The sequence below is a fragment of the Astyanax mexicanus genome, chromosome 25 (genome assembly GCF_023375975.1).
Source record: "Astyanax mexicanus isolate ESR-SI-001 chromosome 25, AstMex3_surface, whole genome shotgun sequence".
Lineage (NCBI taxonomy): Eukaryota > Metazoa > Chordata > Actinopteri > Characiformes > Acestrorhamphidae > Astyanax > Astyanax mexicanus.
This window is the reverse complement of record NC_064432.1, coordinates 23,410,254-23,437,054: the sequence shown is the minus strand read 5'-3', so window position 1 is coordinate 23,437,054 and position 26,801 is coordinate 23,410,254. Positions and strand designations below refer to the sequence as shown.

Here is a 26,801-nt window from a genome sequence, read left to right as displayed (position 1 = left end):
CCTTTTACTAACTGTATTTCTTTAATGTAGAAGAGTTATGGTGGGAAAACATGTAATTGGATGTTTGTATATTTTCAGTTCCAGACACAGTCAGTATCTCAGTTTTTCAGTAGATTACAACACTACAACTAACACCAGCAGGCCCCTTATCACTGAGATTATTTAACACTTTTAAACATAATGTGCACTTTATAGACGGTCCCTTACACTCTTTGGGAGTCTGCACGTTGAGCAGGCAGAGGGGTGGGACACACAGGAAGTTTCAACACAGAGTAGAAGAACTTCTCTAAACTGTAATCTTCTGCTTTTTACCCTCATTTAGAACATGAAGACAGTGTCGGATGGTGTTTTTTAGGAAATAGGAGAAAGGAATGTATCATTTAATTTCCAGTATCATCTGATAAAAAGCTTTATGAGATGTAAGGATACTTAACGTGTGTTTAATATTACTTACCTGCCTCAACTCTGTGGAACTGTGGATGTGAGATGGAGAGAATGGCGTCTAAAACAGGTGAGCATGTAAACATTTTACAACTGTATGAGTTTACCAATGAAAATAATGCAGTGTATTACATTAATGTATCTGTATTACATATACTGTAAATTAGAGATACTGGTCTTTTCCCACTAGACAGAAGTTTACAAATGAAAATAATGCCATGTGTTTCAACCCTAAGTCAGATAAATGAGAAAGTATGGAAAATGCAAACAAATGCAGTGTTTTCGTTCATTTCCTGTAAAAAGGACGTGTTCACTGTAAAGTGTAAACACTTGTATTGTCAGTTATTTAGACATTAATAGCTGGTTGTGGAGTTATTTTCAGAGGGCAGTTAATCTAAAATATACCTTAATCATAAACCTTAGTATGTTGTTTTCAATAATATATTTAGAAAGCCCTTATTATTCTTTAAGAAGTGCAGGCAAGTAACTTACAATATAAGACTTTCACAAACACATTTTTGTGATAAAATACTAATGATGTATCATTTTGGAGTAATGGAATACCAAAAGTAGGAAAAATCTATGTTCAGTTGTGTGCTGTCCTCCGCATTTCCACATCAGATATTCAACTTGACATTAATGCACTTCTCCAAGAGGTAGATCAAACATACAAAAGCATTTTTTGTACAAAGTTAGTGATTCTGGTCTTTTGAAAATCTTGATTTTTTTTGTGTAAAGTTGTGTAGCTGATAGTGCTGCTAGTTTTTAACCTTGTAAATGCTGCACATTTTAAAATATATATATAAATGTTCATTAAGTATTTATATAATTATGTGCTCAACATTTTCATTGCATCGCTGTAATGTTTAATTTACTGTTCTTTATTTAGTTAAAGTGATGCTGGTCTTTAAAAAACGTGCTATTTTATGTCAGGTTGTGGTGCTATAGTCAAAACATTGCAAAATGTTTACAGTTTTCTAAACTGAACCATCACATGTTTAATTCTGATTATATAATCCACCACGTTTTACTGTATTATTGTAATGTTTCATATACTGTTTTTAATATAAAAATGCTTATGCATTTATAATAGGCCTTCAGTATATATGTATTGGGCAGAACTGAGCTAAGTATATTAGTCTGGCCCCTTTAAAACCGTTTCTCATGTGGCCCCTTGGGAAAATTGATTGCCCACCCCTGGTGGGTGTAGAGAGAGGATTTCTCCATCCAAGCCTCACATCACAAAACGCATATAATACAATACAAAACAATACAATATACATAGACGCCGCATCGACTGATGCCGTCTATTGGCGCTGGCGTGTTAGCGTGGCAGCCATATTGGAGGAGGCAGCCCTGCTCCCCCAGTGCATTAATTTACACTGAGGAAGGTGTAAAATACACCAATAATAATCACATCTCTAATAATTTATTTTTATACAGAGAAAGAGAGAGAGAGAAAGACGAGTTTCTTTCTCTTGAATGTAATCTATAATCATTTGCATTATTTGAGGTCTGAAAGCTCTGCATCTTTTTTGTTATTTTAGCCATTTCTCGTTTTCTGCAAATAAATGCACTAAGTAGGTTTATGTTATATATGTGTGTATTTAAGTATATTTGTGTATGTCTACATAAATATAAAATTCATTAATTTATACACTTATGTCTGTCTTTGTTAAAGAACATAATATAAAGTATTTCAGCACAAAAGCACGTTTTTGTAATGTGGGACAGCGTCCTGAATCATTACTACATCTCTGCTGTTTATAACAAACTAAACCGTGTGTAAATCGAGTATAAATTGGTAGAGTTGTGATTTACAGTTTATAGAGTTGTGTATTATAAGTGTATAAATCACTCAGTGTAAATTAATGCACTGCGTGCGCAGGGTTGCCTTCGCCAATATGGCGGCCACGCTGACGCCTGGAGGCAGGCTTTGCAGCGTCTATGTATATGATGTCTATGGTTGAGCAGGCCAGCAGATACTTTTATCAATATAGTGTATATGTACAGTAAATTGTTATTTTATTGTATTGTGTTTCAGTTTGTAGAATAGAACATTGGAGCAGAACTCTTCTAACTATAAACCTGATTATTCCAGTCTCTTTCATTTCTGTAGTCTGAATGTGTGCTGATGAACTGAATCTGAATCTGAATCTAAATAGTTTTAGTATAAAGTTGTGTAAATGATGGTACTGTGTTACTGTTCAGTGCGGTGATTTGTGTTTATTGCAGGTTCAGCAGCTTCTGGTCTGTTCTCCCCCTCAAGACCTCTTTTGGAACCTAAGAACTGGTGTGAGTTAAAGTGGAAAATAATATTTCATAATTCAGAGCTAAATCTGTATTTAGCTTTTAATCAATTCCTTTCTTTATATCCACCAGGGGATTTTTGTTTAAATTGCTTACATTCTAAGGTAAGTCCTGCATCGTTTACCTCAAATCCACCCTGCATATTTGTACTGGTTGTGTTTAATGCAAAAAAAAAGCTGGCCACTAATTGCAGAACATTGTTAATATTTACCAAGATTTTGAAACTTTTAAACCAGCCAATTTTAATCAAATTGTATGTAAAATGGAATTATTTATACATTTGAAGTATGTAAATATTGTCAGTACAGTTTTTTTGTCAGTGGAAAACTTTTATAATTGTATCAAATAAATGATATACAAATCTGCAATTAGTGTTACAGATTTAAAGTACCAGTTATGCTGAGTACACACATTTGCTATATGAAAAAATATTATTTGGTGCAAAAGTGGTACCAAAGTGTTAAACGTTATTAAATAATACATAATATAGAGTTGTGCTGGAAAGTTTGTGAACCCTTTTTCTATTTTCTATATTTCTGCATAAATATGACCTAAATCATCATCAGTTTTTCATCATATCACATCCTAAAAGGAAGTAAAGAAAAAAATCAGCTAAACAAATAAGACAAATATATCAGATGTATTAAGGAAAATGATCCAATATTACATATTTGCGAGTGGCAAAAGTATGTGAACCTTTACTTCTAAGACCTGGTTTAACCTTTCAACCACCTAAAACTGCAACTAACTGTTCGCAGGAATTTTAGGAATTTCATTCATTCATACAGAACAGCTTCAACTCTGGTATTTTAGTGGGTTTCCTCACTTTAATTTTTCACTTCAGGTCCGTCCACAACATTTCAATTGGATTAAAGTCAGGACCTGGTAGAATGACCTGTGTGCTTAGGGTCATTGTCTTGCTGCATGACCCACCTTTTCTTGAGATTCAGTTCACAGACAGATTTTCTGACAGAATGCTTTGAAATAATTTAGAATTAATTGTTCCATCAATGGCCCAAACCATGATACTTCCACCACCATGTTTTACAGATGGGATAAGACTCTCATGCTGTAATAGAATGTTTTCCTTTCTCCAAACCTAACACTTTAATTTAAAGCAAAAGTTTTATTTTGGTCTCATCCGTGCTTTAAAAAATTCTTCCAATAGCCCTCTGGCTTGTTCACATTATCTTTAGCAAACTGCGGACATGCAGCAATATTCTTTTTGGAAAGAAGTATCTTTTCCCTTTGTAACCATGCAACCACACTGTTTTTACTCAGTGTTCTCCTGATGGTGGACTTGTGTACATTAACATTAGCCAATGTGCGAGAGGCCTTCAGTTGCTTAGAAGTTACCCTGGGGTCCTTTGTGACCTCTCCGCCTATTACAAGCCTTATTCTTGGAGTGATCTTTGTTGGTTGACCAATCCTGGGAAAGGGGAACAATTGGTAGAATCCAAACTGTTTAGAGATGGGTTTTTTTTTGTAAAATTTACAAGCCTTATGAGCATCAACAACTCTTTTTCTGGGGTCTTCAGAAATCTCCTTTGTTCGTGTCGTAATACACTTCCACAAACATGTGGTGTGAAGAGCAGACTTTAATAGATTCCTGTTCACATACTTTTTACTCACAAATATGTCATATTGAAGCATTTCAAAGTATAGCATGACATTGAAGCATGACAAAGTAAAATATATTTGTCTCATTTGTTTAACTGGGTTCTCTTTATCTGTTTTTAAGTAAGCTTTTAGGTCATTTTATGAAGAAATGTAGAAAATAGGGTTCACAAACTTTTAAGCACCGCTGTAAATAAACATTTATTAACATAAATAATTGTTGTTTCATTTTTAGAAAACATTAAACCCAGTGTTTTGGATGATGTTGTATGTAAAATAACTATAATTACTTATAATTGTATTGATCTTTTAATAATTACAGAGAATAGAATTAATAATATTGTGTTATTTTATTTGTCCTGATTTTTAAATGATCCAGATGTTTGTTTGTTTTTTTATTCTGATTTGTTAGGCTCTTCAGAACTGGGATTACTGGAAGCCCATTGAACCAACTAGAGCTACTCTAATAGATGGAACAGTCAAGTACAGGTACTTACAATTTGTTTGTTTGTCTGTATCTTTTTCAAATAATTGAGAATTAATAATTCAACAAACACATTTATTAAACAGTCACAGTTATTACCACTGTATGTTACCCCTGATTCTCTGTTTTACTGCTGTGCTGCTGTTAGAGAAAAAATAACAAACTGGTATAGAGTCAGTCAAAAATCAGTCGAAAATCAATAGAATACACAACATTTTCATTTAGTAAAGGCTAAAAATGTATTTGTTCCAACTGTGAAACCATGAAGAAAATCAAGGAAATAAATATGGACATATTTTATATTATATTTTGTTTATGTGTAATTCTGTTGTTTAAAGAATTCTACTATTTAATTTGTAAATATTTTTTCAGGATCAAGACTACACCAGGGAGTTATCAGTGTGGATTTACTGGTCTTCGCTGGGAGAACACCTGTGATGCTGAATTGGAATACTGCTTAAAAGACTGGGATCAGTTTAGTGAATTTCTGGAAAAGGAGCATTTTACTCCTTGTGGTTCATTAATGGACATCAAAATCATCTCAGCAGAACTCCCTTCTGTCCACCTACCACATTTTATCTGTTTAGGTAAAGCCTACCAGTTAAATATAATTTAAATGTATTTAAAATACATTCAACATTTAATTTTTCGTTAAAAACCCCTGTTAGAAATAAAAAAAAGGTTGGGACAGTACCGATAAATCAAATGAGCGGCTTCAGAGTCCAGAGAAGTCAATGTTGTGTACAGTAGTAAAGTTGTAAGTGGTATTAGTGAATTTAGTAACTCTGTATTGAAGAGAAGTGGGCGGAGCTTCTGGACATGGTGAACAGATAGATAGATGGATAGATAGATACTTTATTTATCCCGAAGGAAATTTAGGAAAATAAGGCTTGTGTTATGTACAGTACAGTTGTAAGTGGTATTAGTATTAGTGAATATAGGAATAGTATAGTATTCTAGAGCTTGTTGTTGATCATTGAAAATCATCTGCCCATCTTTACCACTAAAAGGGACGATCCAAAAACATGGTTAACATCAGGGAGGGTCAATGGGTAATGCAGGGTAATGCAGTATAAGAGGGCAAGGCAAAAAGGGACATAGACAGAATACACAGAAGCACGGGCAAGAGAGACACTTTGTAGGCGACGGACGAAACCAGATCAAATATACTCAGCAAGACGTATGTGGTGTGGTAAAGGGGTATATATAGTGAGTGTAACAGGTAAAGTCATTATTCCGGTGATTGTGGTCTGGGAGGTGTCATGTGAAGTCATGTAACGAAGTAGATGATGGATGTCAGTGTGTGGGGCATTCTGGGTATTGGAGTCCAGAGATGGGAGATTGCTGGTAGACACAGATGCAGGAGCCCTGTCTTAATTTTTCAGAATTGCAGGAAGGCATGTATGTATATTAATTAAAAAATTGAGCAAATTTGACACAATGAAACAAGAAAATAATGCGTTAAACTCTTCAGATTATCACTGACGATACTAAATAAAAGTCAAAGGAAATGTAAGAAGCATTCATTTGTTTTCTCCCTATACTGTCCCAACTTTTCTTTTAGTTTTGAGAAGGGAAATTCCAGACAAGACGTAAAAAAGTTCTCTTATATCTGAAATTCTCTCTACAGATAGGTATATCCAGAATGAGGTTAAACTTCTTCATTTGGAAGATCTTGGACTCTCTTTAGAGAAATGTCAGTTGTCAACCTTCCATGCAGTTCTGCCCCACAACAACTTCATACCCCAAGGTGTTGTGGTCAGTAGTAAATATCCTGTGAATGTTCACTGTGACGTGGTGATCTACCGCACTTCTGCTGCTCACCTGACTCTTCATGTCTACCTGGTTCCCTGGGATTGGAGTATAAAAGAGGTGAGGATCGTTCTGCCAGTGCTCTGTGCTACAATATGTGCTCTCTCTTACATCCTGCGAAAGGTGCGATGTGAAGCTCATTGTTATCTTACACCCTGCCAACTTTCTATTTGGCAGGGTGTAAGATGTATTAAAAAGCAACTGTGCTTGGGAATATATCTGTAATCTGGAAATAGGTTGTTTAGGTAAATGTTTGGTGTATTGCTATTTTACTAAAGGAAAACACAGGTGCTCCACTGACTGATTTGAACCCTGACAACAGACAGAAGTTCATTGCAATCTTGGCTACACAGACCCACCATAAGCTCACTGTGTTTACACCCCTACTTATTACACACACATGCACGTGCAGCAGTGCACAAACCTAACTTTCATATCAACAATAAGCAAAATACAAAATAAAAGAAGCGCTGCACCATGGCAAGTGACAAACTGATAAAAATGCACGGTGTGCAATTTATTGCTCACCTATAGATCAGCAAAAATGAGTGATGTTCAGCTTTTTCTGTATTAATGAGATATGTTTTCTCTGAAGTCTGTAGAGAAAAGAGAGAAGGACAGTGTAAAGATCTTGTGGAAAGGACCAGGATTCCCTCTGCAGATGGGGAGTCACTACACACTCAGGACATCCTGCCCCTCCCACATCACACCTCAGGTAATGTAACATTTCACTAAGAACAACTTTTAAGATGTAGATACTCACCTTCATTCTACGACCCATTCAGTCACCGACATCCTTGACCTTGACCATTTTACTAAAGTCATTGTTAAATTTAGATTTGTTGATAAAAAAAAATCAGTATAATTTCTTCTATAAAACCAGATGTTTTGTTCTTTAAATGATTTAAAGTTGCAGCTTTAGCTTTATTGCCAGCTTAGCATTTTTGTCTTTAATGCTATAAATTAGTGCCGTGTCTTGCTTGGGAACGTGGCAACAATATGCATTTCACTCTGACCATTTATCGATTACTTCCTATCAACCACAAAAATCTGAATATACATATATATTAATGTGTTAATGCACCAAATCATTGAAAAATTAAACACTATATATTTTTTTACCTGTTCTGTAACACTGAGCTGTATTCTCTGTCAAAAAATCTATTTTAATTATTGAGCTATAAGTGAATAAAATGTATTTTAGCAAGTGACCTCACCAAGCCCCACAATATTTTTTTATGTATTTATTCTCACAGTTGAGAACATTATAAATTTGTAAAAGTAAATTAGTATCATTATTATTATTTTTAGAATCAAAATGACAGATTTAATCATTTAAATATTCCGGGGATGATGAGCACGAGAGAGAGATGCGATTGGCCGAACGTTTCAGTCCAAACACTTGATATTGTAAGATGCATTCTGGAAACTGTAGTTTTGAAGAGGGAAGGGAAAAGACCAAGTTAGGAACTACACTGTTACAGCCTCACTGTTAGTCAGACTACCTTTAACTTCAACACTAAAGAAAATTTGTATTTTATTATTGTATTATATTATATATTTTGTTTTCAATGCTTATCATTCCCTCTTTCTCTGCAGAAGCTGAAACTGACATACGCCAACAAGACCCAAAACGGTTTCAAGGTGTTTGTTAAGGATGCAAAAGAAGATTTTAGGCTGTTTTTATTTACTGAAGCGGGGATATCAGTGTGGGACACCAAGATACAATCAGGTAAATAACCCAACTTATGTAATTAAAAATATAATCATGTAAGATTATTAATGATTGGGCTGTCCTTAAGTGGTCTTTAGGTGAAATCAGTAGGAATCTCAATGTTGAGGGTAATTAAATTCCAGTTCTCAATAGTTTTATGGTTTTTAACTCTGAATAAGTCTGAATTCTGATCTTTAATTTTTAAACAAACTACGTTTGGCCTCTATTTTTTTCATTTCAGCCCCAGCTAGGGCTGGCATGTAAATTGACGTGTTAATTTTGATTAATCAGTCAAATAAAATAAAAACATGTGAAAGAACAACAATGATTTGGAAGTAAAAATAAAGTAAGAATAAAGCCTGAATAAAACATGATTTAAACATAATAATAATAAAAAAATATATATATATATATATATATATATATATATATATATATATATATATATATATATATATATTTAAAAAAAGATGGACAATTAACAAAATTATTTAGAAGGCATGGAAAAGTCATGAAAAAAATCATGGAAACATATTGGTTAAAATGTGTATTAACCCTGTTAATCAACCACACAAGAAATAACGTGTTATTATTATTTTTTTTTACGTTTATCACTTTCTGCTCCTCTTTTTGAACTGTATTTAATTAGAACCATTTTTTTTATTTCTCTTGACAGCACTAGTCCCAATACATCCTGAGTCCTCAGCTTCAGACTCCATACTCCAGGCACTTACCGAGTTTACTGATGTTCATGAGGAGGAAATAAATATAATGGATGACGAGATACAAACCGCTCAGAAACAGTTTGCTAAATGTAAGTTGTTTTTTTGGGGGGCATTTTTGTAGTTTTTCAGTTCGAATTTTATGATAAATAGAAGATATTAGGAAACACACACAGTGACACAGTGAGGTTTGGGGGTTTTGGTCAAGTTTCCCAACAGCGGCAGCTTATCAGAGTCTTAATATTCAATCCACAACCCTGTCATCAATAACTCTAGCAGGGGTGTAAGCAATGTTTGCTATCATATCGCTTCATGATATTTAGTGTTGCAGTACTGTACTGATTTTCAGAAACACATGTACAGCTTGGCAGCAGACAGTTATTTATGTAGTGTTGTGTTTAAACCACTAGATAGTAGTTCAGGGGTGCGTTTCCCATAAAATGTTGAAGCCTTGCTTTGAACTAACATGGTACAATACATTGTTAAACTGACTAACATCTGAAGTACGTCTGTTTCCCAAAACCGCCGTACTTCGTTGGTACCACATTAGTCTGAATTCGGGGGTTTTCAGGCACGTTCAGTCAGAGTTTTCCAGTAGAAAATGTGCAAAAACCAACATATTTTACAATATTATACCAAAATATATACAGGTTTTGACCAAAATTATGGTATTAACACATGTTGTGGAAAAAATGGTAGTTTGGAGTGGAAGAATTGTGCTGAATGCTGAGTCAGGATCGAAGTGAGTAACGAAGTTTAGAGTGTAGTCACACAGAGAATCTGGCTTACCTTAGCTACCCCCCTCATGCATTTTATACACCCCCACCCCCTAGGCTCCGATGCGTGATGTGTGTCATACGTGGTGTACGTGACCAAAACTCTGGATCCCTGCTGTATCAATCCTTCCTCACTAACAGACCTTAGTATTTGTACAAAACCAGATATTACTACTTACACAATTGCAAACATTTTAACATTATTAATCATCAATACAACAGCATTTCATTACACACATTAAATAGGCTGTTTGTATTATCATCAAGACCAGCAGCCACAGTAATCTAAGCAGAATTAGAACTATTATTATATAACATATATATTAATTAATGAAATAATTATAACATTCGGCATTGCTTCTATTAAACAAAATATTATAAGCAATTCCGAAGCATTTAGGGCGCTATCTACGAAACATTATAAAATGTCAAATTTATGACATAAAAAAAATGTAAAAGTAAAGACTATAATCAGTATCAGTCCTGATACGGGTGACTAGGGTCGCATGGTGGTTAAAATTGTTAAAATTATGCTCTTTTTTAATGAGGGCAACACAAGCTTTTAGGGATGAATAATTGATTATATGATATATATCAAATATATTTGAAAATGCATCATTTGCATTTACATTATATTTTATGAAATATATCCATTACTAAAATAAAATAATGACTTTGAAAATGTATATAGCTGATACCTGCATTCTGCATATATTCCTGTTATATATTGTTTACATTTAAAAAAATGTAACACCTGAGTTGCTTAATGATGGTTTTAATGATGGTTCCAACCGCATCGTTCAGACTCTGTATATTGCTAACATACTTAGCAACTACGCTTTTAGGAAACGTACCCCAGATTTTTATATTTAATAAATATGATAGTGATATCCCCTGTAACATAATACGTATGATATTGTATTTTGCCAATCCACAGCCCTTTGTTCTAAACACTGATTTACCAATGCCTCCACTAAATGGACCAATAGAAACTGCCCAAAATGAATTGCAATAAAAGGTTTTTACATTAACTTCCACAGAAAAGTAATATTTTTTTCTTCTCCTGTGAAGTTGCAGGGACGCTGCTGAATTTTGCACTGGGAGGAATGTCACGTACGTACAGTAAATGGCATATTAACAGTGTGTATTTTCTAGTTTAAGGTGGTAGAAAGTAGAAAACTGGCAGTAGATCTAAAATACTCACATTTATTTTTACTCTTTTTCTGTCGGTTTTCAGTGTCGGCGAGTACAGAAGCTCCGGCTGTTCACAGTTCTCAGAGAAGTACGTAAGAAGTGAAATATGTTAAACCTCAGCTTTTCTGCTGAGTATTGAAGTTTATGCTTAATGAGTCGAGCTATAAATCTCTGAAGTTATAAAGCAAAGTCTTGATAGTGTCTAAATAGTGTTTTCAGCAACTAATGAAAAATGAATTAACACATTTAATTATCATTTCTAATCAAATCCATTTTAATTCTGCGTACGGTAAAACCCAAACCCACAGGGATTAACCCATAAGAGCCCAAAGCACCTCTGAATATTGCAACCCAAATTAAAAATTACATCTGATAAATTCTCTAAGCAGCTAATTTGTATTTTTCTTATTGTGGGAACATGACTGTAAATATATAAAGGTTAAAATTCTGATGTAACACAAATTACAACAATTTGTAACCTGTAAATCTTGTTTCTAAATTGGTGTCAGAATGAGTACTTTAAGTTTTTGATTGGTTGAATGGTTGGAACAGAGCTGTAGAAGCTAAAATACACTTTTAAAATTTAAGAGTTGGTAAAGTTTTATTTCCAGCACTTACCCTTAAGCACTCTTACAGTCTGTAAATAAAGTCAGACTAATGAGTCAAAGTCAAGTCAAAGTCAAAGTGGTTTTTATTGTCATTTCAGCTATATACAGAGTACACAGTGAAACGAAACAACGTTCCTCCAGGGACCATGGTGCACATAAACACAGTGTAGACAGAACAATAGTGCAGCAGTACAAAAGTGCAGACAGACAATACAACACAATACAGACAAAGAATAATAAATAACAAGACAGTGTGCAAATTATGCAGTGTGCAAAAAGTGTGCAAAAAAGACCAGTGAGGTAGTAATTACCTCTATTACACAGTGTGCAATAGAGTCCAGTGAGGTAGTAGGGTTTTTAGTGCTTTCCATTTTCTGGGGTAAGTGGGGTAAGAGTGTGTGTGCATGTACAGAAAACCATCAGTTCAGTCTCTGCAGTTGAGGAGTCTGATGGCTTGGGGGTAGAAGCTGTTGCAGAGTCTGGTCGTGCTGGACCGGATGCTGCGGTACCTTCTTCCTGAAGGCAGGAGGGAGAACAGTTTGTGTGAGGGATGGGTGGGGTCATTCACAATGCTGGTTGCTTTGCGGATGCTGCGGGTGGTGTAAATGTCCGTGATGGAGGGGAGAGAGACGCCGATGATCCTCTCAGCTGTCCTCACAATACGCTGGAGGGTCTTGCGGTCAGAGACGGTGCAGGTCCCAAACCAGGCAGTGATGCAGCTGCTCAGGATGCTCTCAATGGTCCCTCTATAGAAGAGTGTGAGGATGGGTGGAGGGAGACGGGCCTTTCTCAGCTTCCGGAGGAAGTAGAGACGCTGCTGGGCTTTCTTGGCTGTAGAGCCAAGAAATGAAGACACATTCACACACTGTCCTGTAGTGATGCTCTCAGGATGTTCAGCAGATTATGTGTTACTTAGGGGCTTTATGAGTTAAAATGAAGGTCAGAGTTCTGTAGGGAATTTTATACAGCTTTTAAAGGGGGTGTGACACACCCGTCACTATGGGCTCTTTTGGGTTAATAAATTCTGATTATTACACTATTTAAAACTGTGTTTTCTTTTTCTGAGGTTTAGCTGAGAATAAATTATCCATTAAATATGATACAGGTAGTGACCTTCTAGGAATGTCAGTATTGCACATATTATGATATATAAATGGTCAATTAATATTTTTTTCTTCTTTATCCTGAAGTCTAAGCAAAACAAAACAAAACTGTGGTATAATTCCAATAATACATACAATGCGAGATATTGTCTCTTACTGTTCTGGTCTTAGGAACTCGGCTGTGATCACAGAATCTTATATTAAAGCACAAACTATGAGTGGTAACACTTTACTTTAAGGAACACAAATTAGGCGCTTATTCATGTCTTATTATTTGCTTAATAAAGCCTTAATTAGACAATTGTAAACTATTTATTCAATACTTATTAGGCTTTATTCTGTGCAAGAGTATAATAAGTCTGTACAGGAAATATTCAACCTTTTAATAATGTCATTTCTGCATTTTAGCGTCAGGAAGCTTTTGTGAGCTCTGCTCCACTTTGCAGGTAAGCTCTAAATCACAATCTGTATTTGGTACCTATTGCAAAATGTAATATTGTCTAGATTATGTAGAATTTTTAACATGCTTACAATTCAAAGAAAATAGTAGAAGAAATGTCTTATCTCATCATCACAGTCTCCCTTTAGATATGAGGACACAGTGGCAAGCAATATTTGGAGTATATTTATTGTATCATTATCCAAAGCCCATTATCCCAAAAAATAAAAAACTGCTCTGAAAATACACATTCTGGAGTTGGAGTTACTACACGGTATAGATTGAAACTTTCTGATACTGTCCCCTCTGTTTCTGCTGAGGTAGAAAACAGCTGAGGCCAGTTTGCTCTTTAGCATTTTAGCATGACAAGATTAACTAGCATAGTCCAGGTTCCTTCAGCTAGCTAGCTACCTTTTCTAAATACTTGCTGCCTTGATAACCCAGTTGCACACGGACCAGTGCTGCACTTAAATGTTGAAATTACCTAAATGAATGGCTTTCCTATTACTATATGGTTAGCGAACCTTAATACCCTACTTTAAGGCAAAAAATAGCAAGTTTGCTTGTTTCCATGGCTGCAGCACCCTGTTTGTGTGCTATTTTGTTCTATATCTGGCAAACTGGCGTGTGGAAATGGGACTGGGGTAATGGTGGTGTGCACTAGCAAGTTTCTGTAATGTATCTGCTCACACATTCTGATCACATTATGAGTTACTACAGAATATAATCCTTAAGCACATGAGAATCTGTCAGTTATTAACAGAGACTGACTTTTTATTTATTATGTAACTGTTAATTAACCAGGACACAACAGACTGGAACATCGTTGATCCTGAAGTTGGGGAAAATCTGCAGTACAGGTAGACCTCCTGATCTGTTTTGCTTTTTTAATAAAATAATGTACATTAAGATAAGCATTGTAATATGTAATATTTAGTGTCAATTTGATGTCAGTAAGATATTCACAGCCTAAGGACACCACATTGCTAAATCTGGATCTGCTAGTTGTAGAAGGTTGGGTTTATTTATAATATATAAAATAGTGCTTGATTAATGCTTAATTGCTTAATTTCTGTAAATATAATATTGTATTTCCTGGTCTCTCAGGGTCAGCTCAGCTGCTGGGAGATACGAGTGTTCAGCATCTGGTCTCCGCTGGGTCTGTGACGGTGACGTTAGTCTGAAGTATCATTTCTCTGACTGGGAGCTGTATAGAGAAGATCTCAGAAGGATGCAGTTTGAACCTTGTGGGCCTTTAATGGACATCACCGTCATCTCTGGTGTTCTTACTGAAGTTCATCTACCACATGTGGCCTGTTTAGGTGAGGGTCGTAGATATGGAGGATCATCTTCTCTAATTCTCTGCTGGTTGATCTGTACTAAAACTCTTTACGTTCACAGGATCGAGTTCTGACTCCCTGAAAGACGAGGTTCGAGTTCTAGACGTGCAGGACGGGGGAATGTTCTTAGAGAAGTGTGAGCTGACCCGCTTCCATGCTAAACTCCTCCACCCCACCTTCTCACCTAAAGGCTTACTGATCAGAAGTGGATTCCCTGTGAAAGTTCACTGTGAGGTTCTGATCTACCAAACCTTGACGGCTCACCTGACCCTTCATGTGTATCTGGTTACCTGTGATCCCAAAACACTTCAGGTAAAGTCCATTTACATTTATAAGTAATAACCTTAAAAGATAAAAAAACTGAAATTGCACGTCTTTTAGCTGCTGACTAAGCATTTTTGGATGTGCTTGTCAAGACCATTTAATCTATATCTTGACTGTATTTATCATTTAATACTGTGTTTTTTCACAATAACTACTGAACAAAAGCTGGACAGCATTGAATGGAAACATTGAAACTCAGTGTTTGGAGATGTTCATGAATTCCAGACTTCAAACAGTCATTGCCTGCAAAGGATAAAAAAGTAAATTTCTATTTATGGTAAAGTTAATTCATCCAATTACTTTTGAGCCCCTGAAATGAGGAGGCTTTGTAGGAAAATGGTTGCAATTCCTAAAAGTTTCTTTGCTTATTTTTGTTATGCCCTTTGACTTAAACCTAAAAAGTTACACTTCAATTCCATCTCATTTGTTTCATTTCAAATCCAGTCTGATGGCTTACAAAACATAAACATTGTGTGTTTTATATTTGTGTGTTATGTTGACGTAAGACTTGACTTGGACTTACTTGGACTAATGGCTATATATTAAAGCAAACGTCCACTAGTATTCAATGTATTAATATTTAATGTAGACTTTTCTAACCTAAAACTCTTTGGGTTTTAGGTCTTGGCCACATCCATGTCCTTTCAAATATATATACATATATTTTGAATATTAAACCAATAAAATCCAGTTAATTGAATTCTGTTAATGTCCTTTGTTGTTGTTCTCACTGCAGGAAGTGGACAGGCAGGAGAAAGATGCTGTAAAAATCTCAAAACCAGCGCCAAGAAAATCCCTGCAAGCATGGAGTTGGTACACACTTCAGACAAAGAAGGGAAACGAAGATTTTTATTCCAAGATCAATCCTGAGGTAATTTTTCATTATTCTCCAAAACAGCTACATTTTTGCCCAATAAAATAAATTTTCATTGTACTTGTGATTTTTTTTCTTTAGAGTTTGAAGCTGAGGCATTCTCCTATTAAGTACTGTGAGATATATGTAAAGAAAGCAGAAGATGACTTTGAGCTTCACTTGATGAATAATAAGAAGGAGGAAGTATGGGCTGCAGAAATCAGAGCGGGTAAATTTAACAACAGACAGGCTCTGAGTTTTTTGGGGGGTTTATATGGGGGTTTTTGGTGTGTGAGAGAGAGAGCCATCCAGTCCGAATGCAAATTTATTTTTATTATTTGGTTAATTAATGCCTGTTTTAGGTGATTGATTGGATTGTCAGACCTAAAAAGGAAGCTGTGTTGTGCTTTACTCTAACTCTTTTTGGTGTTCTGGTGTGTATCTACTGTAAATGTAGATCAATCTTAATGTATAAATATAAACCAAGCAGTTTCAGATATAGGGAAACTCCACAAATGGTGATGATGAAAGGACATTTTTTAGTGTGTTTAGTTTCTAAACTGCAATATTAAACCAAAAGTAACCAAACTAATCAAATGTATATAATGTAACGAGATCAAGACCCTTAGTTAAGACTAGATTTAAGTGCCTGTTTGGATGCAGGCTTCCTTTCACTTCTGAATTCTGAAGGAGCTCTGAATAAGAGAGTCAGATATGACCTGTAAATGTAAATTATTGTCTGTTTTTTTGTATTTTAGAGGAATACAGGACGCCTGACAGGTATTCTTCCAGTGGTAAGTGATAAAAAACTGAATTAAGTTTATATTCATTATATTCATTGTCTTTTTCCATTACTGTTCCCATAAATTACCTGTTGCTTTACAGCATAACAAGCAGGTCAGTTTCCTCTGCTGAGAAGCTCAGAATTGCTGCGCTGATAAAATAGCAATCCACCAAAGTCAGAACTCACCTGGTTCTTAAAGAGAACAGCAAGTTACACGCTGATTGATTTATTTTACGAGCCGCACAAGGTGTATTTTTTTCATTATTACAAAAGCAAAGACACACCGACAAGCTTGTTAACATAAAGTAGAAATTCCATGTATATTTTTAGGGTTGTATAAAAAAGAACATGCTGCACAGTGTATAGACTGGTGTGTGTTTGTGTTTATTTTCACAGACAAACAAAAAGCTCCATCCATGGATTATGGTAAGCTCATCCTAAATACACGCAGATTTGTAAAAAAAATTGTTGTAGTACAAATGACAGAAAGAAAGATAGAAATTGGTTCCCAAACACATTTAATTCATATAAATCCTAACTCCTCTCTTTTATTTCCAGCTGTTTGGTTTGTGGACGAACACAGGGCTGAACTCATCCAGAGGGTCTCATTAGTGACCCCTATAGCAGATGACCTGAAGGCCTACATAGGAGATGAGAAGTACTCCATCATCACAGCATGTAAAACCCCACAGGAGCAGATGAGGAAGCTCTACCGTTTCCTGTCTGATGTTGGGAGTTTGGAGAAGATATTTTACCAGAGTCTGCTAAAGAATGAGCCTCACCTAGTTGCAGATCTAACTGGAGAAGGTTAGAGCTTGATTTACCTCATCACAGCTGATTTAACTTCGGTATCGACTGAAATGTGCTGTAGAATATCAGTTTGTATTTTTGATATTTTGCATAAAACACACATAATTATGGCAAATGCGGAGAGAATGCAAGAGCAACATCTGTTGAAATGCACTATACAAATAGATTTGATTTAGTTACTGTTGTTTGTTCTGTGTTTGTGATATATTTATTGTGTATTACGTGATTCATTGATACTCAGTATTACAGCAGTGTTTGACAGAGATGACCTGATCATGAACCAGAGGTTTGGCGGCCAGTGCTGTTGGCGATTGTGGTTCAGTATGATCTGTTCGAATGTTGATAACGTTCACAGGTGGGACTGGATGGCACATTAACCTTTTATGGTAAACTTGAAAGTACATCATTGTGCAGCTCTTAGTCTGCATTCACTATTAAGATAAATTGTTCATTTTATTGAATCAAATTCACTTGAAGCCCTGTAGAAACCCAAACACCAGCTAAGAGAGTCTGAGAATTCCCGTGCAGAACTGTAGAATGTAAACTCTTGGGAGGGGTATCTGGTTAGTATTCTGATACTCACTGTACTGGGCTGAGTTATGGACTCTTGAGAGGGGTATCCGGTTTGTGTTCTAATACTCACTGTACGGTTTTGCTATTTTCAGGTGGTAATAGAATGCATTCTGCCAGTATTTTATGTACACAATTTAGGTACTCTGTCTTTTTAACCTGTAAAAAATGAAATGGAGATGTTTGAACTGTTTTTGAGGTTTCAACTGATACAAAATATGAATATTATTTTTCCTTCCTTTGTTTCATTCATGTTTTAAGTTACTGTTACCCAAAGATTTTTTTTACTATTTATTTTTTTACAAACTTTAATTTTGTATGTACACAAGTACAAGAAATTAAATATATTATTTCTTTGTCACAGATCTCAACGCTGGTTCTTTTTTATTTACTGCTTTCTTTTTAAAGGCATTTCTGAATAATGAAATGAAAATGTAAATGGAGTCAGAACTGTTTACTAAGGTGTTAAGAGTAACCAGATGTTCGAAGTGATTAATATAGGGTTAGTAGCTGTGGTCACAGGAAAAACATGTCACAACACACAGTGCAGCGCCCCCTACGGTACATCATGGTATTCATAATGTTTTTTTCATAATAATTCATAGTAATTTTATAGTGTTATAAATAGTTACTTGTCTTTATACTGATGTGGTGTTAATTGAGTTTATTTTGTCAATTTTTTTAGTCAATTGCATTTCAATTTCTTTATTAATTTGATAAGATACTGAAAAGATATTCTGTGTTTGTGGTTGAAAGAACCTGGAACACGAGTTTAGCTGTTTTAACCTCGTCAGCAGCAGATTCTGACTGGAAACTCCTTGTGGTTATCTCAAAAGTTCATGAGTTTAAGTGTTTAGACACACTGATAGCCCAGACAGAACAGAAAGTGGAACCCAGAAACTACAGAGGAAACATCAGCAGCTTCAATGGGTTAAAGTCTTTCATCCACGTCAGGGACGCTGTCCAGACTTATTCGGTTGGAACTGTGAATCTGTCCCACCTGACCAGAAAAAGGAACCAATAGAATAGAAGGAATTGTTCAGACTGTACCCAGGTGAGGAGGCTCAAACGTGATGGTGAAAGGTAGTGCTAATGACTTATCATTTACTTTATATGTTTCCATTTTTTTCAACATTAATAGCAGTACTGGTACTGCTGGGCCATTTTTGGCGGTGACCAAAAAGTAAAATATTGTAATGATAGCAGAGGCCCACTATGTCACCAGTACTGCATTGTAGTGTATAAAAAATACTAAATGTACATACCTAGTTGTTGTCGTTGGGGGGAATAAGAGCAAGAACAAATATGTATTAATACTTACCACCTAGTGACGTCTCTATAAATATACTAAATGTACTTATATGGGGGGGGGGGGGAGGTCCTGGGAGAATGGTGGCCATGTTAACTCCTGTGCTTATACTCATTACTGGAACACCTGTGGGAAAGAAGAGAGTTAGAACTAATGTATATGTGTGTGTATTACTTTAAGGTACCCCTACTTGTAGTAATGGTTTGGCCCAATTAGAAAAGGGAGCAGGGCTACAGGTATAAAAGGGAGAGTCATCTGTGGTGCTGGGGATTTCCTGTTCTGATTTGAGACAGGGTTAATTTTGTGTTAGGGACTGATGGTTAAAAGGGCAAGTATTTGCTATGGTCAGATATTTAGTTAGTTTATGGTCAGATATTCTTTTCTTTTCTTTTTCTATTTTTGGAAATTTCAATAAATGAATAAAAACACTTTGTTATTGGAACTGACCTAGAGGTAATTGGGCTCTTCTTCTTGTAGAGAATCCAGGTTTTCACTACCCATCACTCTTCACTACCACAAGACCAATCAGGTTGCCAGATTGATCCCAAAAATAGTTTGAATGCTTTCTAAGTAATTGTAAGTGATTTGCGGGAGCTGTTGTGAAAATCACAGAGGTCGCTGGAGAAGTGGGACGTCTGCAGTACATCAGTATTGTATCGAATCTTCTTTCTTTTCCTTTCTCAGATTGAATCACTTCTAAATACACTGAATTCTGGACACGTGAGAGAGACTGAGAGAGAGAAATGGCGAAGTGTATTGAAAGCGGTGAGTGTAAACATATGATACTCTTATGAACTCTGCAGAAGATGTTTGTTCCTTCTCTAAATCAGCAACCACTAATCATGTGATAAAACTGCAGAGTAAACAATCTCAGTCGGTCATACACTGTGGGGTTGTTTCTCAGACTGTGTTCAAGCCGAGCCTTGGACTTCACAGCATTTTGAATGAAGATGTAGTCTAGTCTAAGACTAGGCTTAATCCCTATGTGGGAAAATGCCACTATAGGCAGATGCTCATTGCTATCTTACACCCAGACAACAATCTATTTTCCATTTTCATTTTCTGTGTCTTAAAAGCGATGAAGCTTACAAATATATTTACACTGATGGGAATTCTAGTCTGGAAATGAGGTGTGTTCAGGTAAATTTCTGGCGTATTGCTATCTTACCATCGGAAAACACAGATGCACCACTGACTGATTTAAACCCTGACAACAGTCAACCATCAGAAGTTCATTCCTATCTTGGCATCGCAGGTGCACCGTGCACTCATCGCATGTACACCCCCGCTATTTACACATACAAGGATGCTCAGCATTGCAAACCCAACTTTTACATCGGCAATAAACAGAGTATATAAAATAAATAATATATCTGTTTCCGTAAAGGACCTGCTTGCGTACCTTCACAGCATGAACAAGCAGTTCATTTTCCTTTTCTGAGAAGTGCAGAAACACTGCGCTGTTAAAAACACTGGCTCTTAAAGAGAATGCCAAGAAACATGCGATTGATTTATTTCACGTTACACCTAAAACACACCCATGATCAATTATGGGTATTAGTACATGCCTTTGTGTGTTTCGAGCCGTGAATGTTGTACTTTACCTGGCGTTACTTATATCAATCAAAGTTTTGGTTGATTTTTGGTTTTATTGTTTATGTCTGCACTGATGTTTTAAAATTTGTATGGTCATGAAAATTCGCCTTGAAGGCATGGAAAAGTCGTGAAAAAGTCATGGAAATTTATTGGTTAAAAAGTGTATGAACCCTGATATATGAATTTAGCTATTTTAGCTAAGTTGCACCCGTTCCTGACAGAAATGTTTACATACACGAATAGAATAGAATAGAATAGAATAGAATAGAATAGAATAGTGGTGAATGGTGATCTGTCCAATACTTTTGGATGCAATTATTTGGGAACATTCAACTTTCTGACCCAACCTCACTAATGCTGATCTGATGCTCCTAAATAATATTAAAAATGAATGCCGAAAGATGTCTCAATACTTTTGCCCATAAGTAAGGATATATAGGCATGTATTTATTCATGTATGTATGTGTATCGTTGTTTAAGACTGTAGAGGATATGTGGATGCTCAAATTTATTTAATTCTTGATAAAGATGAACATGGAGCAGAGCTTCCAGAAGGTCTTTTGACTGAAAACGAAGATCTCGAGGATCAGACTGGGTAAACTGAGTTTGATCTCCTGTAACTAGAATTAGTGACTGATTTAGTTTAATATATTTTTTGAAAGTAAAGTGCAGTACTCATGTTGGTATATCCCTTCCAGTAAAGACAGTAAAGAAGAGAAGGCTCTCTGGGGACTGCAGCAAGGAATGGACGTTGGTTTGTCCTTGGTCAGTTCCTTCAAGAACATGTTCCTTCAAGAATCAGAAGTGGACTCTGCTCGGCCAATAGGTGATCTTATGTCTTATATCGTGTGACTGTGAATTTAGTATAATAAATAATGTGATTTATGTAATTTTGCTTGGTACATGCTAAATGAATGACTACATATTCTAGGGTTTCACATGACACCCTTATGTAGAGCCACAGTAATTTTGAGGACCAAATCAGGGACTGGCTAGCTAGCTATTTAGCACCAACACAACCTAGCAAATTCCAGCTTTGCCTCCACTGAACTCTAAAAAGTACATATTGATAAGTAGAACTCGATAGAACACCCTGGCTAAGGTAAGCTGAACTAAACTAAGCTAAACTGGCTAGAATTTGGTTTGTTCTACGTACATGTTTATTGATTATTTGTTTGTTGATTATTTCGAATGATCATTTAAGATATCTACAAATACAAGATAGATATTGAGGTATATTTTATCAAGTTACCAGTGTTTTCTTCTAAAGTAAGAGGCTTTTTATTTTATTTTATTTTACTTTCAGCGCTGACTATAAGCACCTCTAACTCCTACCTCCTTATATTGTTAATTTTTCTCTTGCAGTGAGATCAATGGCATTGCCTGTTCAAAGTTTACAGAAAAGTAAGTAAATCTTTTTAACTTTTTGTTTTTAACTGTATTTGTGTCCAAATGTTTGTGGACACCCCTTTCAATGAATGCACTTACTGCCAAAAGAAAAGGGCTCTCTGGAGCAGAAGAGTTGATGTTGAGGATCCAACTTCCTGACCTGCTCTTGTCAGTGAATGCAATCAAATCTTGACAGCAATGCGTATTACCAAAACCTAGGAGAAAGACTTCTCTGGACAGTAGAGACAGTTAATTCTACAAAAGCAGGATAAATCCTTTTTAATACCAATGATTTAAAAAAAAAAAAAATAATAATAATAATAATAATAATAATAATAATAATTATATTATATAACGCTGAGAGGTGTCCCAATACTCCTGTCCATATAGTCTATGTTCCACATTGCTGCTGTTGCTTTAATAGATTAAATACAGTAGTTCAGTACAGTGGGAATCAGGCATCCAGTATTAGGCTGAGAACCACTGTTCTGTGTTACTTACCAGCATGTGAACTGTATCAAACGTTGGTTCCTCGTATGACGCTGATCTAACACTGTTGTATTTCTTTGTATTTCTGTTTTGTGTTTCAGTAAAACCAAAAACATCCAGCCAGATATCCAGAGCACGACTTCAGGAGAGGCCTGCAGACTCTGGTGAGATATTCTGGAACAGTACCTTCATTAATTTCTGTTCAGACTCGTTTATTAATGAAACTGAAATATTTAGGGTCAAGAAGTCTGTGTAAATTCTGCTCGGATGTAAAGGTAAGCTCTAAAACACAATCTGTATATTTTACAAATTATTCAATCAGCTCTAATTATAACATGATGATTTACCGCAAATGTGTTGGAAGGAAATATTAAACGAGTAGGCCTGTCACGATAATTACATTGTTGACTTATTCAAACCTTGATCATTTTTGCTGACCTCAACAATGCCCCTTGTTTTTTTTTTTAGCATGAAGAGTCGAGTTCTGATACCAGTGTCTAAATATTCTTAAAGCAACAGTCCCTAATTTAAAACAGTAGTTTTTGTGAGTGTGGCAGAGAATATGCATTCATTCTAAAAACAGACACTAAAATCTCACTCAAATCACCAGATTCATCCAATCTGGAAAGGACCACACCACAATTGCATGTTTTAAAAGTACTCTTTCACATGCTCTTTGCAAATGACACATTCTCACCAGATGGCTCTCTAATTCCCCAAAACATACAGACTGTCTCTTAATGTCACAAAATATTGTTGTATATCGCAATTATTTTTTAAAACAATATATTGGCCAAAAAATAGTTATTGTGACAGGCCTACTGGAGTGATACTCAGATATTGACTGAGACACTTCTAAATACTGAAAATGCATTGATCGATTGATTTATGTATTGATTTGGTGATTGATAGATGATTAATTAGTTAGTTGATTGGTTGTTATATATCATCAATTCATGTATTAATTGATTGGTAAATAATTGGTTTAATTGGTTAACTGATGGAATAATTGCTTGAGCTTTGATTTGGTTGGTCGATTGATTGGTGAGTTGTTTTGCTGATTGATTGATTATTTAAACAGGTTTGTTAGTTCACTGTTTGATTGTCAGTTGATTTGTTTTTATTTGTTGCTTGGTTGGATCATTGGTTGGTTAATTGTTTGTCTAATGTATTGATTTATTTAATTGTTGGATTATTGTTTGATTGTTAATGGAAATTTTGGATAGCTAATTGATTAATTGATTTGTTTATTGATTTGTTCGTTGGTTGATTGGTTGACGTATGGGTTGGATTACTGAATGATCTGCTTTAAGGTCTCAACAGGATGGAAGATCACTGGACCTGAATTTACCCTAGTAAATGAAAATCCAATCTACAGGTACTTACATTATATTATTATATTGTTTTATGGTTATCTTTCAGTATAACAGTCTCCTAGGTGTCATTGAGTGTCAGCTTACCTACTGTGGTCTCAGCATAGTAAAGTTTTGATTTCCAATACAACAATTTATTTTCTACCAAAGAAAATATGACTCAATTTTTTGGGTCTTAAATTATATTTATTGTGGTCTAAAAAATATCTTAAAAAGCATTAAATTTGACTTTTAAAATCGTGAAAGAACCCTGCTCAGTACATTAGGCAATGTTAAATCCTAAAAGTTTTCTGACTGATTTTACACTTTCTGTAAACATTATATTTGTACTGTCTTCTTGATGTCCAGGGTCAGCTCAGCTGCTGGGAGATACGAGTGTTCAGCATCTGGTCTCCGCTGGGTCTGTGACGGTGACGTTAGTCTGAAGTATCATTTCTCTGACTGGGAGCTGTATAGAGAAGATCTCAGAAGGATGCAGTTTGAACCTTGTGGGCCTTTAATGGACATCACCGTCATCTCTGGTGTTCTTACTGAAGTTCATCTACCACATGTGGCCTGTTTAGGTGAGGGTCGTAGATATGGAGGATCATCTTCTCTAATTCTCTGCTGGTTGATCTGTACTAAAACTCTTTACGTTCACAGGATCGAGTTCTGACTCCCTGAAAGACGAGGTTCGAGTTCTAGACGTGCAGGACGGGGGAATGTTCTTAGAGAAGTGTGAGCTGACCCGCTTCCATGCTAAACTCCTCCACCCCACCTTCTCACCTAAAGGCTTACTGATCAGAAGTGGATTCCCTGTGAAAGTTCACTGTGAGGTTCTGATCTACCAAACCTTGACGGCTCACCTGACCCTTCATGTGTACCTGGTGACCTCTGACCCGAATATAATCCAGGTAATGATGGATTCCCAACTCATCCCGTCCGAAAGGCTTTGTACCCCTTTAACTAGCTCACACCTGGTATTAGGCATAGTTCCAGAAAGTCCTATACTATTGGCTTCTACAGGGGCTAGGCAAGCTGTGTGTGTGCATTTGCACATTGCTTTTAGCAATAGGTCAATTTATTAGTAAGGGTGGTCACAGAAATATTTACATTGTAGGTCAGTGAATTTTCTAAACATATAATTCTAAATTCCAGGAAATAAATGTGTTTAAAAAGAATTTCAGGGTTTTTTTCTTTTGCATTTTTGCTTTTTGTGACAAAAGTAGGCTGGATTATACCATCAGGTTTTTGTTGCTAAAATTTAAAATTGATTTAGATGGATATAAATTAATTTCTGATTCTGATTTTGTGGGGCAGTTATGATTTTTTAAAATTGGACAAAATCATATAATATGTCACCAGGCTTAATTAACGCATTAGTGTTAACAGCACATTATTATGTACACTTAAAACCAAAGGAACAACTTTTACTTTTTTAGATTCTGTGTTATTTCATTACTTGTAATGAGTTCAGGTAATGAAATATAATAGAGTTAAAGTAAGAATTAGCCAAAATAGATTTCTTAAGAACAGTTGCAGATTACTTATTTATTTATTTACTGTCTGCTTAAGATCTGAAAACATCTATAGTTTGTGTTTTGATTGATCCTTCATCAATTTGTTTTGCTATTTTGCAGAAAGTGGAGAAAAAGGAGAAAGATGCTATAAAAATTGATAAACCGTGTCCAGAACGATCACTGCTCATGAAGACTCGGTACAAAATTGAAACCAGAAGGAAAAATCAGTTAATGTCTTCCCCAATTAAACCTGAGGTAAGTCTAAAATAATGTTAAAATGGCTAATGTGAGCTTAAAGTGGCTCAACAGACCAAGATGCTGGAAACATGGCCTAAGGTGGTCATACCCTAAAGGCATCAGCAGCCGGAGTCTGAGAGAGCACAATCGGCATTGCTTTCTCTGGGAGGGGAGGTGCTTCTCTCTCTCCTCATCACTCCTATTGTGTTGCTGGTCAGCACAGGTGTCTGTTAGCTGGTGTATCAGAGCTAGGGGTCTGGTGCTCCCCTGCTTGCTGATGGATTCCAATGTCAAGAATGGGTGGGTTAATTGGCTCTGCTAAACTGGGGGATTTTTTTATGTTTTTTTTTTAAATGGCTCATGTTATCTTCTAAAGCCTTTAAAACGTTATACTAACTTAAATTAAACATTTGTTTCTTTTCTTCAGAGGTTGAAGCTGAGGTATTCCCCCATTAAGTACTGTGAGGTGTACGTCAGAAACGCAGAGGATGACTTTGGACTGCATTTGGTTAATGAGAAAGAGGAATCCGTCTGGGATGTAGAAATCCGGACAGGTAAATTCAACTCAAAACAGGTTCTGTGTTTTTGTCCAGTTAAAACTTTCTAATGTAGGCATTCATGCATCCATGCTGGTGTCATGAATGCTTGATTGGTGGTAAATCTGGCAATTGGTGGTAAACGCCATCTACTGTACCCACCTGTGCTCTCTCTGGGCTCCGGCAGCTGATAGCAAGCTGCATGAACAGGTTAATAGAGGCATGTCTGAAAATAAATTTATCCTTAACTTTTACTCAATAAACGAAAAAAACATTGAATAAGAAGGGGTGTGTTCTAAACGTTTACTGGTATTGTATGAAGCTCTGCAGTATGTTTGTTATTGTCTTTAATTTTGCTATTTCCTTTTGTTATAGAGGAATATAGAAAGAAGTCCAATTCTTTTGGTAAGTATCACCAACACTCTTAAATGTGTCTAGTTTATGATATTAGGTTTCCTTGTGATAAGCTGAC

At 35.8% G+C, this 26,801-nt stretch overlaps 1 protein-coding gene across 6 annotated transcripts in view; it reads left to right on the top strand.

The window, feature by feature from the left end:
- Positions 1–26,801, top strand: part of LOC111196809 (nacht, lrr and pyd domains-containing protein 1b-like) — a 65,345-nt gene that overhangs the window by 37,363 nt on the left and 1,181 nt on the right. For 3 of the 6 annotated variants that reach the window (XM_049472420.1, XM_049472422.1, XM_049472423.1), the window contains 12 exons: positions 7,260–7,379; positions 8,264–8,396; positions 9,055–9,192; positions 10,948–10,989; positions 11,114–11,158; positions 13,190–13,227; positions 14,025–14,080; positions 24,406–24,620; positions 24,700–24,950; positions 25,677–25,811; positions 26,221–26,347; positions 26,705–26,734. In XM_049472420.1, coding sequence (XP_049328377.1) covers positions 7,260–7,379; positions 8,264–8,396; positions 9,055–9,192; positions 10,948–10,989; positions 11,114–11,158; positions 13,190–13,227; positions 14,025–14,080; positions 24,406–24,620; positions 24,700–24,950; positions 25,677–25,811; positions 26,221–26,347; positions 26,705–26,734 — 1,330 coding nt within the window. Of the gene's footprint in view, positions 1–7,259; positions 7,380–8,263; positions 8,397–9,054; positions 9,193–10,947; positions 10,990–11,113; positions 11,159–13,189; positions 13,228–14,024; positions 14,081–14,327; positions 14,543–14,621; positions 14,873–15,620; positions 15,756–15,839; positions 15,967–16,495; positions 16,532–16,917; positions 16,948–17,079; positions 19,139–24,405; positions 24,621–24,699; positions 24,951–25,676; positions 25,812–26,220; positions 26,348–26,704; positions 26,735–26,801 lie in introns of those variants that run through there. The other 3 variants (XM_049472424.1, XM_049472421.1, XM_049472425.1) reach the window with 3 other exon arrangements.